Source organism: Anoplopoma fimbria, chromosome 20 (genome assembly GCF_027596085.1).
Source record: "Anoplopoma fimbria isolate UVic2021 breed Golden Eagle Sablefish chromosome 20, Afim_UVic_2022, whole genome shotgun sequence".
Classification (NCBI taxonomy): Eukaryota; Metazoa; Chordata; class Actinopteri; order Perciformes; family Anoplopomatidae; genus Anoplopoma; species Anoplopoma fimbria.
This window is the reverse complement of record NC_072468.1, coordinates 16618268-16633722: the sequence shown is the minus strand read 5'-3', so window position 1 is coordinate 16633722 and position 15455 is coordinate 16618268. Positions and strand designations below refer to the sequence as shown.

Below are 15455 nucleotides of genomic sequence, written 5' to 3'. Positions count from 1 at the left end.
GAAAGATAAATAGTCATACAGCCAACCACAGATATTTGCTCATTATGAGAATGTGGATGTTATAGACAGACAGAGAAGAGATACTCTTAGGATGGAGGATTCGAGGCACATTTAAGACAGAAAAGAAATACTAAAGAAGCAGGAAGCCTGCAGGAGAAAAGCGAGTATATAACATAAAAGGATGGGACATGAGAAAGCCCCATGCAGGAACAGATATAATTAGTTTAAGAATGAACAGTAGGCAGATGTTGGCATCTGGGTCATCTCAGAGGACAAAAGGAAATAGTTTAATACCCGTCATCTCTGCATCTCCCGGCACGACTCATTATAGCCAAAAGAATTGTGCCGTCACAGAGATAAGCTCAGGACTAAGGTCAGGAATGAAAGCCTTATCTTTAAATTCTATAATAGCCACCAATAATGATATGCTTCAACAATGACACCATGCACGGAGACAATGTTCATTTACAATTCAACATTAATCCCACAAATAACAGAGACGAAAAGAAGAAGACGGTTCCATTAGTGAAGCTAAAGTCTAGAAATCAAACAGAAGAAACTGTTAAACTTAATAATTCAAGTTTTATTTGGGGAGTCATCACTTTCAAGACACGTTTGAACACAAATGCAATATTCATGAGACCAGTTTGAGTGGCAAGTGTTTTCCTACAATAATCTGAGTTAAAATAACAATGATGATGCTGCTAAAATGCTTTTGTTAATCTATAAGTGACAGTGGTTATTATTGAATTTAAAAGGGTTGGTTCTCAGGTTTTCATCACATTTATACATCAGCATGTCAGATTTAGAATCAAGTAAGGTCTGGTTGTTACGGGACACTGACTGCCCTCATAATGTTAGTGTGACCGGACCCTGGGATCCAGCCTGTCACCACAATCACCATGTCGCCCGTCTTGAAGAATCCTCTTGCTTTCCCTGAGGAGGCGTAAGGAAAGAAACGGAGGAGGGTGTGTGAGTAGGACAGCATCATAGCATATAAATGAGAAGATTTATGGAGACAAACAGCTCTCACACACACACACACACACACACACACACACACACACACACACACACACACACACACACACACACACACACACACACACACACACACACACACACACACACACACACACACACACACACACACACACACACACACAGAGACTGACCAATGTCCATGCCGAAATTGACCCTATTATCTACGTCGTCGGCCCAGACGGGAGCAGGCAGAGGGTGGAAGAGGACAGGAAACACTCCTCTTAACAGCTGAGACTGACGGGCCACCTGAGGGAGAGGACATAACAACATCAAGATTTTGTTATAGTGAATGATTATCTGTGTCAAATAACTACAAATGTTTGGTATAAATAATTTGGGATATTTTTTAAACTGCTTGGTTTTGCCTCCAAGCAATAAATGTCAGTTCACCTGTCCATTCAAGACTTTGACGGCCATAATGACCCCCTGACCTATCGGTGGTTCTCAAACATTTTGTTTTTTTGACAACATAAAATAAATGTAATCTATACTTGTGACCCTCATCACAGGTTTTGTGGACATTAGGTATGATAAGTTTCACCAAAGAGGCATTTTCCTTGCCAGATTGTTTCATTTGAAGGGTTTTTTAGAGACATGAAGATGTGTAAGTATCCAGTATTTTTTAAAATATGAATAATATTTTGTGGAACAAATGTATCTGGTTTTGAAAGGTTTTCTTGTGACCTATTTGAGGAGTCCTCATCCACAGTCTGGGACACATTGATCTAACACCTCTGGGAAAATAATTCACTGACATTTTGGTCCAAAGGTTATCTCAATAACATATGCATATTCAATATATCAAAATTTTTGGTGAACCCCTGACTTTCCCTTTAGCACTACCAACATTTTCATGTTCTAAAGATCTTAAAGACCTGATGGCCTTTCCTCTGGCACCAGCAGGCCAACATTTACACTTATAGTAAATAAATACATATTTAAATTTAAATTGCACATTCATGATCCCCGGAAGACCCATTTTGGACACCTAATAAGCTTTTATTTAGCAACTACAACACTATCAGGCCAAAATCTCAAATTTGCATATAATGTAATGGGCAGAATAAGTTTAAACAGATTCATGTTCTGAAGATCTCAAACTGCCCACAAAGGTTAAGGTTGGTTATCTTATTCAAAAACATTTTTGATATTTCTGTTGGAATTCTCATCATATCATGACAGCATCAATAAATCAAATCCTCTGAAAAAAAAGAATATCTGGTATTTGTGGCTGTAGCAGGACTGGTATAAGACCCATCAATCATTTAATGCAGCCCGATTGTAATGAATGGACGGGCTAACTGCCTTCCTACCTGATTGTATTCTGCCAGTGCACTCAACTTGCGTCACTGGAGTCTTTCACAAGCTGCTAGCTCGAAAGCTGCGAGTACTAAAAATAGGCTACATATGACTTTAAAATCATATGTAGTCATGATCTGCCTTAAAGCAGTTTGTGACACATTTGGTTTTAAAACAACTGTCCCCTCAAAACGGAAGCACACTCCAGTAAAATATCACACATTGCAAATGGTGAAAGCAATAGACAGTGAGAGTAAATATTGACTGTATCACACATTTCAGTTTTGAGAAGAGTGAGTAATCAGTAATCGTCTTTCAGGCAAGACAAATGCACTGCTGCTTCCTAGAGGCAGACTGTACCTGAGGGGTTCTGGTGATGGAAATAATAGGACAGCGAGGCCGATACCTGGACAGGAGATGTGCCGCCCTGGAGAAAAAAGGAGAAAATAAGGATATTATCAATGTATGCAAAGAACTTCCATGTACACATAGGTGACCAATTAAAGTGAAGTTAAAAATAATGTGTCTTAGTTAAGTGTTGTGCCCGCTGCCAGAATGCTCCTTGGCATAGATTTGTCAAGTCTCTGAACTCTGCTGAAGAGATGAACGATGGTTGTGGCGGAGGAGTCCAAAATGTCCTCTTTCCCATGGATATAAATGGAGATGTCACTCAAGACACTAAGTCTATTAAGCGCTAGTCAGTTGAGCAGTTTTTTATCCAAAAACTAAAGAGAAGTGGACATAGTCCCAGTGACATCACTCATAGGATTGTGGACTACTGTTTTGAAGACTCGAGTTTGGCATTTTGGCCGCACCATCTAGGTTTTTGACCTTCACCATGTTTTTTTGCAACCAGAAGTCACACAAGAAGGTGGAGCTAAGTACAACGCTCAACGTAACATTTTTAGGCGACCAAATTTGTCACTTTTAACTTTTAATGAACTGAAACACAATGTGAAAGGGTTAAAGTTCTAAGAGGAAAACACAGACAACCTGTCAATCACAAAGTTGCCACGCCCTAAAGTAGATACCCTGCTTTATCGTCTCTTTTACTTATTATAATTTAACAATTGAACACCATTCTGTATTGAAGAAGATTTAAACATGTAAACCCATGTTAACAATGTCTATTAAATTAAGTGCAAAGTAGGGTCATTTTCTCATTGACTTCTATACGATCAGACTTCTTTTGCAACCAGAGGAGTCGCCCCCTGCTGGCTATTAAAAGGATGCATGTATAAGGAACTTATGCATTGGTTTTACTTTAAAGACCTGGAGATAGTTTTTATCTTGTGCATCATCAGGTCAAAATTTCAATTATGCCTTTTCTTTTGTTAATGAGCCAATACTTGTTAAAGTGATGGCATTCCTATCTAATTAGCAAATGTGAGCAGGCTTACACACTAAACTAAGACTTTCAATGTGGTAAACTTTAAACATCAGCATGTTATCTTTGTCATTGTCTTCGTCTATATTAGCATTCACTTCAAGTACAGCCTCGGATGAGCTGATAGAATCGCTGTAGACTCTTAGACGTGTTTTATTGCAATCTTGATCTAAACCCAAGGTCAGCCGCCTCTAATCAGACGGTCTATACATGTCACAAAGCATGATAAGAAGTTCCATCATCGGTGGGCTTGTGTGGAAGAATTTGTATTTGTTGGGTTTTCTTTTCATTTGTCACGGTCTGTATGTGTTGCCTGTGTATGTATGTAAATTACTCCATGCATATGCAATATGCATATATGTGTGCTTGTGGAATAGAGAAATCTTTGGGGAGGGGAGTTGGTTTAAACAGCAAGCAGTCAGAACACAAAAAAATAAAAATAAAACATAAGGGGAACCAAATAAATATTACAGCAAACATAAAACTCCACCCTGAGGATGTTAAAACAGGAAACAGTAATATAAAATCTGTAGCTTCTCTCTCAGATAAAAAAAACAAAAACATGATGACCAGAGGTGTTTACTCAGGTTTAACTCTTTCACAAATTAGTTTAAAAGTCTACAGTATGTGCATGTTTGTGGCCGTATAGAATATGAATGTTGGCCAAGTTTTAAATTCATATTGGAAGCCTTTCAAGCTTTGTGTCCAATGCCACCGTTCAGTTGTAAAGCAGGAAGTAGTGCAGAGCTTGGGGTGGTGGAGGGGAGTGCCTGGCCTTCATGCAGGAGTCTAGACTTTGTGTCCTTTTGCAGACCTCCAATTCACATTAGTCTTTTATTGACAGTAATTATAATCTTTCCCTTACCTTCAGAGAATAATTTGACATTGATAAATATGCTTATTTGCTTTCTTGCAGCATGTTAGCTGAGAGGATTGATCTGATGATGATAACGTTAAAGCTGCAGCCGGTTAGCTTAGCTTAGCACAAAGGTTTTAAACAGCTAGCCTGTTTCTGTCTTAAGGTTTACAACACTTTGTTTTTTGTTTGAATTAAACAAACTAGAAACAACTTCTTAATGAGTGAGTTTTAGAGGTACAATCTTCTTGTCTAACTCTCCACAAGAAAAGTGAATAAGCATATTTCCCAAAATGTCGAACTATACCTTAAACCATAACGATAGAAATAGCATTTGTTACAAATACAAACCTGCCGCTGGTGGTGAGGACTATGATGGCCCCAGCACAGCATTTGAAGGAAGACTCCACAGCTCCGATGGCTGTGACCTCTGTGGGGTCAGAGGAGAGAGGAGTGAGGCGACGCAACTCCTCAAACAGCCGCTGGTGGAAAATGGCTGCCTCTGCCTCCCTGCAGATCTGAGAGACAGAGACACAGTGGGATGGAATGGGGGAGACAAAAGGGGGAGAGCGTTAGCAGAAGGGAACAACTATAAGTCAGATGTAACAGAATGGACGTCATGCACACACAACACACACACACAGACCGAGTGCATCATTGCGACTGCCTCCACAGGAAACAGTCCCTTGGCGGTCTCCCCAGATAACATTACACAGTCGGCTCCATCCAGCACAGCGTTGGCGACGTCACTGCCCTCCGCTCTGGTCGGCCGTGGGTGGGCCACCATGCTCTCAAGCATCTACAAACACATTACAAACACAAACACATTAGTCTTTTCGCAGCAACCAAAATGCCTCCATAAGGCACTGTAAAAGGGATTCAATCAATTACTCCATTAAAATAAGCCCTTCGTATGTTCAATATGGGAAAGTAATGTAAGGCAAACAAGCTTTAGGGAGAGAATGAAGAGAATAATGGCTGTGTAGATGGTTCAGCAGTAGTGGAGAAGAAATGAGAGACCACTTAGACTGAGGAAAGTGAGTATGACTTTGCGATCTCATTATTGACTTGCCGGAGACTCGTATTATAAGTCAATAAGGAAGGCAGACAGTTGGAAAATGAGATGCAGCGTTGCCCAGAGAGACTGCATTTTTGTAGTAGTGAAGAGCCTAAGATGATTAGCGATGGAGATGTTTGCGAGCTCATGTCTTGAGTAGTAAGCCTGCTATGACGCCGTCACTCTCAGTCAGGAGCTGTGGCATAAGCAAGATAAGGCACTGTGACTCAACATGGCTGCAGGTGTGTGTGTAACAGGAGAAAGGTGTGAAAGAGAGGAAACGTGTGCCGTCTTTGAGGATGAATTAATTCGACAAGTGAGTGTGATTGTGTGAGTACATTATGTAGGAGTGCAAGGTTAATGTGTGCCTGTTAGGTTTTCATTTTAGTTTACTTGGACCCCTCAAACATTTGATTGGACAACACTGTAGTGAAAAGTCTAAATCTGTATATATTTTTTTCATTTCTGCATCCTCTTCTGTGTGTGTTTGTGTATGTGCTCTTCCCTGACCTGTGTGGCACAGATGACCGGCTTGCCGGCAGAGTTGCAGCGTCCAATCATCATCTTCTGGGCAATGAAGACTTTCTCTGCAGGGATCTCAATCCCGAGGTCGCCCCTGGCAACCATCACGCCATCGCTCTCAGCCAGGATCTCCTCAAAGCTGACAGACAGATTAGGAGAGGATGAGGAGGCAGAGGATTGAGATTCAAAAAAGAGCACAAAAGAAGGATTGAGCAGGGGAGAAGAGGCAGGAAAACAATGACAGTACTGGTTGTTTCCGTGCATTATTATTCAAATGCTGTTCTTGATCGGCAAAAACAGGCTTTGGTTTATAGTTTCAGGATCTTGAAAACATATTCAGTATATTTTTGCATTATGATTCTGCATGAATGAGCAATGCAAACATGGAAAAAAAAGATTTCAAGAAATAAATACAGCCGCAAAGAGACTTTACACGCCAAATGTGAATACATGGCATCATAATCCCGTAACACTAATCTTTATGATCCAATCTTAAATATATCCTATTTAAATTAGAGCCTTAATTAAACACTGTCAGCATCCAGCGGGGAAGCGAGAGATGAGTAACGGCGATGAGAGCTGTGACATAAATTGTGTCAGATATATTAAGTGGCAGCCATAACTCACACAGATCTGTTATCATAGTGTAACATCCATCCCTGACAGCTGGCGGTCCAAAAGAGGGTGGATGAAGTCCTGTCACGGCCTCATTATGAAATTCTCACTCCCCGCAGCTATTCAACCCCAACTGTGACTTCATGGTTTTAATTCATAGAAAGGTTTTTCCTTGACTCACTTCTGAACGCCTTGCCGGCTCTCCACCTTGCTGATCACCTTGATGTCTCGTCCGTGTGCCCCCAGAGTTTGCCGCACATCTTTGACATCCTGAGCAGAGCGGATGAAGCTGGCGAACACAATGTCTATGCCCTGGGCCACCCCAAACCTCAGGTCGGCCTCGTCTCGCTGGCTGACCGCCTGCAAGCCGATAAGGTCGCAGCCAGGGAGGTTAACGCCTTTACAACTGCACAGCAGCCCACCAGACTCCACCACCGTATCCACCCAGTCAGGACCTAAAGAAGAGGTGGTCAATAGATTAGCCTCAGAGTTGTGAAAACCCTTGGTTAAGATAGGATGAAAACATTTAGTATATTTGAATAATCTTGCAGGAGATAATGCAGATTTAAACATATATACTTTAGTTCAGACTTCCTGGACGAAGTTTCTTACATATGTTTGGGATTTCTCAAGGTATGACTGTATATACTAGGTGACCCACTAATTATAGCCGACTGCAGAGCCTCAGATATGATCCTGACAAGCACAATGTGGGGAAGCAGAATTTTGTTAAAGAGCTGAAAGACTCCAGGGGATCCGTCTTTTCATGAACAGGCAATTCATCTAAAAAAAAGTTGCCTTGTTTGACAAAATCTCATTCAGAATGATAAACAGGGACGATCATTATGTGACCAAAAGAAGCGGTCTATGCATTAATGGAACAAATTAATTACAGCAACAAAATAAAGCATTGGACAAAATAATTTTACTGTATAAATAAGTAACGGTAGTATATAATGTGTATAGTGTGTCCATTTTTTTCATCTGCATATTGAAGTTTGCTCTTTGACTTTTTTTTTTTTTGTATCTATTTTTTACTGCAAAATAAATAAAATATATATCTAATACAATAAAATAAAAGGGTTAGAAATTCAAGCTTGTATGAAGGTTTGTGTGAGTCTACTATGTATTACCAGTTTCTAGTACTTTGAGTCCAATGAGGCCATCATCAATGTAGATCTTGCCTCCCTTCTTGAGGACTTTGGGCAGGCTGGAGTAGTCCACCCAGATAATCTTCCCGTTTGTTTTGTCTTTGTCACTCTCTGCTGTCACCACACGGACATGGCTGCCCTTTTCCAGCAACACTTCCTCCTCCACTTTCTATACAAAGACACACATACACGCAAAGTGGAAAAAAAGAAACGCTGCCTTGAATACTGACTTTACTATTTAAGCTTAGTAATGCATTAAATACCATTTTTAAATCAACACACCTCTTCAAAAAATGATTGGAAGGTGTCGTGTGTGGTTAAATAGGTTGAACCTGTGGTGCAAGTACAGAGTTTCAACAAAGAGATATTTTAAGCTTCTGTTTTTGGAGGAACGTGTCTACACACAGACAAACTTGATGTTTACCATGAACATAAGAACCAACAAACTCAGACACTCATTATTACTCTAAATAAATAAACCCTTCGCTGGCATTTGATGAATTACAGTGCTGCAACCTTCCAAGTTGTGATGCTGTCATCTTTAAAGTACGTTGATGCAACAATAACTGTTGGTTCTCATGCAAAAAAATAACTAAGATCAAACATTTGTCTCCCTCGTCCTGGGAAACAAATTTCCTCTCCTTTGCTGTTGCAAAACCCCAACCTGCACCTGAGCCGGGCTGAAACCTGCTTTTTCCAGCTTCACATGCTGTGCAGACACATGGCTGTTTGATTTAATGGCATTCCGAGCTTCAACAAGGTGGTGTATTTTATGACGGCTGAGTAGTTCTGGTAATTAACATCAGAGGTTCTGAGTGCAAATGAAGATGATAACATGACAGACTTAAAATATTCAGGGATAAAATTGGCGCACAAATATGTCAACTGCTTTCTACTATTACATTTTTGATGTTCACTGTTATTGTCTTACTTAAGGGTTAAAACATTTTTATGATTTTGTTTTAAAGTATGTCATCCTTCCTGTACCAATCGACATTCTTTCTGGTAATGTCATCTGCTAAGAAATGCAAGACGTGAGTGTTCATGAAATGAAAGGCCAAGAAATTCCAATTAGTTTGTAAGAGTATAACATAAAGATAATATCTAATGTGAAATACAAACAAAATACAACATGTGTTAGTAGCTTTATATCATCTTCCTATTAAGTTACTAAACAGACTTTAAATAGACACAACCAGCATGAATCAGCATCATTCAGAGCATTTTGAAAGCTAATGAAATCATGAAGAGTCAACAAAACGATGAAAAAGCAATGAGGACACGCAAACAGTTGTTGTTTTGTAAGAAAGGATAAAGATACAAAGCAGTCAACATATTTTCAGCACCTCTTACAGCTGACTGAACGTGACTGGTTGAGTTCTGGTTTAAACAGTTCGATAGATGAAGCATAACATGTTTACCCCTTTCACTAATCCGGTGCGGATCTCTGGACCCTTCGTATCCAAGGCAATGGCAACCGGCCGATAATACAAGGGGTCAGGGGTTATTGTCTCAACAGCCTCTCGGATGTTTTTGATGGTTTCACCGTGGTACTGACAGAAAACAAGGAGGGAGACAGACAGACAAACAATCAATACATGGCTGAAGGAAAAAACAAAACCTGTGTATTTAAGTACTATAATTACAGGCTGTACATACTTCATGAGAGCCATGAGAGAAATTAAGGCGAGCAATGTTCATTCCTGCCTTGATCATCTCGTGGAGTTTGGGGATTGATCGGGATGCAGGACCTGATAGAAAGAAAAATTACATTTTACATAAAAAAAAAAAAAGATAAAACAGCAAAGTCTTTGGGAATTTTCATACAGCTTTCCAGGAAAAACCCCCCACAGATTCTAGTTTCTCAAATATGAAATTTGTTTTCCGTTCACCGAGCTGATAACTTCTGGTGGCTTTAGACTATTGATAAGACAAAGTAAGCTACTGAACATGTTAAAATGTGTTCTGAAAAATCTTTTTTATATTTAGATATTTTATTGTCCGAGAAAATAATTGGATACATTGAAAACACCACAGGCAATATTTCAGAGTCAGAGCTCTGCAAATAATTAAAAGCAATTTGCATTTCATTCTAGTTACTTTTTCCATTTTTCTGGCCAGAAAAAAAGCAAAGCATGTTCAACAGCCAAGATTCAAAGCCGCCAACACACTGAAGGCCAACCAGCACCGAGGAGCTGCCAGCAATGACAAACAACAGCCGCCAGAATACCAACTTGAAACTGAGACTTACTGTCTGCGACCGGTTGTCACACTCACCGATGGTGCAGATTATGCTGGTGTTGCGCGCTGTGATTGGCTCTTGGTCAATGTCCAGCAGACAGAGATGCTCCAGGAAGGTGTCCGCCATGCTGGCATCCAGCTGCTGGCGTTGGATGAAAGAGTCTGGCAGTGTCATCACCTCGGAGTAGCGCCTGATGCGAGCTGTAGCAACAGAGACATGTTGACAGCAGGGTGAAGTCAGCCATGAAAACTCTACTGCCAACTCCACCAGCGAGTACTCATGACCTAAACCCCTCAAACTGAGTACACTGTGTATTTCTGTGTAAGTGATGAGGAAAAAATGACACTTCTAGTAAGAGCAGGGATAAAAAATGGCAGCTTGCATCTTCAGATTTGGCTCGTATGTTTACTCTGCTGCTTCCTCAGAGGCACAAAAAACACACCGACCTGACATCAGTTACAGCGCAGGAAGGTCATCAAGATTTACATGCTGACATTCAGCTCTCATACGAGTCGGTTGTATGAAAACAAAACGCTGCAGTTCTTTGTCAAACAACAAATTTGAAAATGCCACGTAGATAAAATAAGAAGGGCTGTGAGTTGACATTTGAAACACATGAAAATACAAAAGGAGTCTCTACACCAGCAATCCTTTAATATAAAGAAGGCTGTAGCCTATTTCAGACAACAGGAGGAAGACATGCAGTTAATTAAGAATGAACACAAATGAATGCAGACTACTGATACATTTCAGGGCTTCATCGATCAAATAAAGGAAGTTTACAGAATCTTTGGCAGGAAAATGTCAAAACAGGGAATGCAGTCTGAACAGGCAACAAATCCAAAAAGCGTTATAATCATAAGTCCATGACAGCCAGTAACAGAGGCTTGAAAGCAAAACTACATTTCTAACAAACTGGCAGAGAGTGAGAGGAAAAGGGCTGATGAGGTAAGTGGTCACAGGTGTGTAGATTGGCTAAGCAGAGAGGTGATGGGGAAAGCAGAGACAGTCCAAGGGCATCTGGTGGATGGATGGGAAATGGCAGTGAAGGGGACTGTGAGATAAGATATGTGTCTGAGGACGGACAGAGAGAAGGAATAAAGACAAACTGAAAGGAGACTAATTTGGCTTTTGTCAAGTGCCAGTGTACGATCTACATGTTGGTCTCCATTCTGTAAAAACCACAGTGCTAAAACATTCTCAATGAGGATATGACAAATGAATACATGAGAGTGTGAAAAATAAAATTATTATTGAAACAGTTCCTGTATGATACCAAGTTTTAAGTAATGCTTTTAGTCCTGCATTAATATGTTTTGATGTCAACAAGTTGTAACTCAACTGGAGGGAAATAAAGACTCTTTAGCTGCTAAATGCTCCAATTTGCTGCTGCTGGAAATGAAACATTTAAGTTTCTGGTGGTAAAACCAAAACAATGAGCTGAAACATCCTATAAAGCTTTGCAGTGTCAGGTGATAATCACCTGTGGCTTCATCACTACGAGCGACCCCTTTCACATTACAGAGTCATTTGATGAGAAAATATGGATGAGAGTAGCTTTCAAATAAAATGGTTCAGTTATCTAATAATGAATTTTTTTTTGTCAACTAATAAGTCATCTAGAATTAATCAAACAAGTTATCACAATCCCTCTACAAATAAGCTAATTTAAAATCAAAATATATATTTTTTATATTCATTTTAAGACCTTACACGTCTTCAAATCTTAGATTTATTACTCTTAAAGCCTTTCAACACCCATGGACACCACCTGTCACTGTTGCTGCTGCATTAACCCTGAGAGCACAGCCAGTTTATTTCATGCAAAGCATTGTGGAACCTGGTTGAGGGCTTTGAGCCGGTACAATGGCATCCATTTTAAAGGATGTCATAATCAGTCAGGCCTGCAATTTCTGCCACCACAGGGGAGTAGAGAGTAGAGACCATGCAGCGAGGAGGAGGAGGAGGAGGAGGAGGAGGAGGAGGACGAGTAGAGGAGAGGAGAGCCTGAGACCGACAAGGTCACCGCTAACATCATAACAGGTGCAAAGACATGAAGGAGAGAAGGAGAGAGGAGAGAAAGGAGGGTGAAAAAAGGAATAATCTGAAAATGAAGAATTATATTGATCTATCATAGGGGGAAAAAAGAAAATCTCAGTTATTATTATTTTTTGCACTGCCACTGTCACTGTACTAAGACCCTGTTGACCAATATAATTTGAGTGTAATGTTTTAATTGTTTAATTGTGTGCTATAACGTAAAGCCCTCAGTGGAAAACGGACATGTAGAAACACAGAAGGACAAAGCTTGTCGTCTGCAGAGGAAACTCCCTGATGAAAATGGTGACTTTTCAGGATGATATGAAACATGCACAGCTCCTCCATCCTGTGGCTTTGGGGTCTCTCTCCTCCATCCTGTGGCTTTGGGGTCTCTCTCTCTCTCTCTCTCTCTCTCTCTCTCTCTCTCTCTCTCTCTCTCTCTCTCTCTCTCTCTCTCTCTCTCTCTCTCTCTCTCTCTCTCTCTCTCTCTCTCTCTCTCTCTCTCTCTCTCTCTCTCTCTCTCTCTCTCTCTCTCCCTGTGACCCAGTTCTGCCGCACCGCTGCACACATCATTACGTTTCCCACTGAGAAATCCTCCTCTGACACCTCCCAGTACACGGAAACACACATACACAGATGCAGGCACCTGTTACTGGGAGGCCTGACTATAAATAAAGCAGGTCAAAGACAGTTGCAAAATATCGGACAAGGCACAGCTTTTATGGCTGATAAGAGAGGTGAACCAGGTGATGGGTGTGGCCTGTTCGCAGCATGTCACATTCCTGCATGAACGCAGGTCAGTGTGCTATCGACCGGTGAACCCGAGGGAGGAGGGCAGATGTTTGTCCAGCTATGACTCTGCTCGAGAGTTCAAAGCACCAGTGAGCGGTGCATTATCTAACATACAAGTTACAGCTGGGCATATATGATGAAATAATATGTGATGCATAGCCACAGATATTGAAAATGACAAATGATCAACTACTAAGATAAGTATGTACTTGCTGTTCACTTTTACAGTTAATCCAGGTAAATCAATCCCTCCCTAAAAGGTCATTTTGGTCTCTAATCATGCTGAAGTTGTATGATAATGTACAAACCTTGTTATATTTCTGCACCTGCTATACAAAGCAAAATCATTAGTCCTCTTACCGTTTTTAAAACCATCCATTTTCTTTTGAGATCCAAAACCACTGCACACTTCCTCCTCCTCTATTGGTTTATTTTAGTTTTTTGTTGTATAATTATGTTTCCCCTCTGCCTTTATGCTCGTCTGTGCTCAGGTCGTGCCCCTTCTCATTCTCTAAGTCTTGTGACACCTGAACAAGTCTGGTTGAGTCTCTTTCCTTCATTTTCACACTCTGACCCCTCTGCTGCTCACTCATCTCTCCTCCCACTTACACCATTTGGAGTGAGGCCACCGCTTGCAACAGATGGTTGATTTTGGATGAATTAGTAGACTGACTGGGCCAAGATGATGCTAAAAATAGAAAAAAAACCTTTATGTGATGGTACTAAACTATCTGTGTGCACTAAAGTGATAGATGTCTATTCGATGCATCGCTACAGATTATGTAAACATAACCCTGAGCTTGACACAATTTTAAAACCAAACCAGACACAGAATATCTTCACATGGCTGTTAGTTGTGCTTAAATGATTTGTTGGTTAATTGAATAGTTGATCCACATAAAAATAATAAAAAATAATAATAATCATCAGCAATTGACAATCATCAAGGTAAATTGCCAAATATTAGCTTTTTTGCTTTTTTTACATTGTTGGGAAACTTTTGATTTTGGACAAAACAAGACCTCTCCTTTTTTTTAAGTAAAAATGTATAAGTTGAATGTAAAAAATAAGTAAACAAACAATTAAACAGATTAATGGGTAATGGGAAAATAGTGTCTTAGTCTCTAATAGGCCACAAGCAAAAGCAAGTTAATAATCTATCATTATAATGTTAATAATTCAGAACCAATGGTTCTTAGAATAATTTAAGTCAGCAGTTTTAAATGTTAATACGTTATTGATAAATTAGTTTAGGCCTGGATGGCCTATGGCCGAGGTCAGAGGTCAAACAGTGGAGGAATATTGAGCTACAGAGATAAAAAGACAAGAAAAAGGTATTATAATAAACACCTGTTGCAACCTGGCAACCCAAAAAGAGATTTTATTAATGGATTATAACTATTCTATAAAGTATAGTGCAGTATTTATTACCGTAATCTTTAATTATAAGCCAGTATAAATCAGCTTATAACCCCTTTTTAATAGGTGATTTTCTAGAGTGTTACATTTATAGGTTAGGATCATTCAAAGTTTATAGCAGATTTAGTTTGAGGTTATTGATCTCAGTAGTTTTTGAACCTCTGAAATAGTCTGTATAATTACTAATTTGTTGCATTCACCCACTGCAGCATGTCACTGTTTTATTGGAAAGCAAAGCTGTCTAACTGAACTTCAGACTGATAAAAGCTGATGCTATACAAGTATGAAACTTTGACAAATGAGGTGACACATAGAAATGACGTGTCTTCCACTCAGTGACACAGTTTATTCGGAGCTCCTAGAGGGTTGCAGTCTGCAGAGTTGTATCTATGCACAGTCACGCATGAACTCAGACTGACAGAAGTTGTAAATCTTTAGCCAAAGGACAAACAGACCTTTGTTCCTGAGTTAACCAGATAAACCCTGCAGCCCTCTGCTCACTGTGGCACACACCTATATGATATAATAGCTCTGAACATAATTACCAGTCTGGGTAAAGGTCGGTTTTACGCATACAGACAGAACAGTCAGTCAGTTGCTGTTTTAGGAGAAAATGAAGTATTGTTAAGGAGCTCGTCGGCAAACAATTGAAAAAAGAGGGTAAAAAAAAAAGAGTGAACAATTAATATTTGACGGAGCGACAGTAATAAACAGCAGGAGAGACTTTCACCTGAAAAATGATCAATCTAACAGAAAAAAACATATGCCATAAACCGAAAGGTACAGAAGGAAGTGTTGGCACACTGCGTACAGTCCGTAAACGGGGGGTTACACAGACACAGTATGAAGTAAAGTTGTACAGTTTAGATCTTTATGAAAGGAGACGACCAACCTGCTGGATGCACGAAGCGGGCCAAGAGTGGTGAGGAGGGACAAGCACCGCAAATGTAAATGAATGGGTTGGTGTGCGATTTAGCGCCATCTGGTGGACAGTGGTGTTAATGCAGATTTTGAATGATGAAGACAACAGG

At 40.1% G+C, this 15455-nt stretch overlaps 1 protein-coding gene across 3 annotated transcripts; it reads right to left on the bottom strand.

Moving 5' to 3' along the window:
- Nucleotides 1-562: 562 nt before the first annotated feature.
- pklr (pyruvate kinase L/R) lies at nt 563-15382 on the bottom strand. Of its 3 annotated transcripts, none has more exons than XM_054622482.1 (12): nt 15317-15382; nt 10209-10373; nt 9591-9682; nt 9353-9484; nt 7914-8100; nt 6962-7235; nt 6154-6304; nt 5233-5385; nt 4938-5104; nt 2704-2770; nt 1176-1290; nt 563-936 (listed from the first exon to the last, which is right to left on the bottom strand). In XM_054622482.1, exons 2-12 carry the CDS (start codon nt 10345-10347, stop codon nt 830-832), a joined length of 1584 nt encoding a protein of 527 aa, XP_054478457.1. In that variant the 5' UTR covers nt 10348-10373; nt 15317-15382; the 3' UTR covers nt 563-829. The 3 variants fall into 3 exon arrangements, with proteins under 3 accessions (XP_054478457.1, XP_054478456.1, XP_054478458.1); XM_054622481.1 differs by lacking the exon at nt 15317-15382 and adding an exon at nt 13366-13547; XM_054622483.1 differs by lacking the exon at nt 15317-15382 and adding an exon at nt 10957-11049.
- Nucleotides 15383-15455: the final 73 nt, after the last annotated feature.

Bases quoted from the DNA above. Each gene is read 5' to 3' on its own strand.
- pklr (XM_054622481.1), bottom strand. The intron at 8,101-9,352 runs GTAAACATGTTA...GTCTTTGTATAG, and splicing joins GCACCGGATTAGTGAAAGGG to AAAGTGGAGGAGGAAGTGTT. The intron at 6,305-6,961 runs GTGAGTCAAGGA...TCTGTCTGTCAG, and splicing joins AGCCGGCAAGGCGTTCAGAA to CTTTGAGGAGATCCTGGCTG.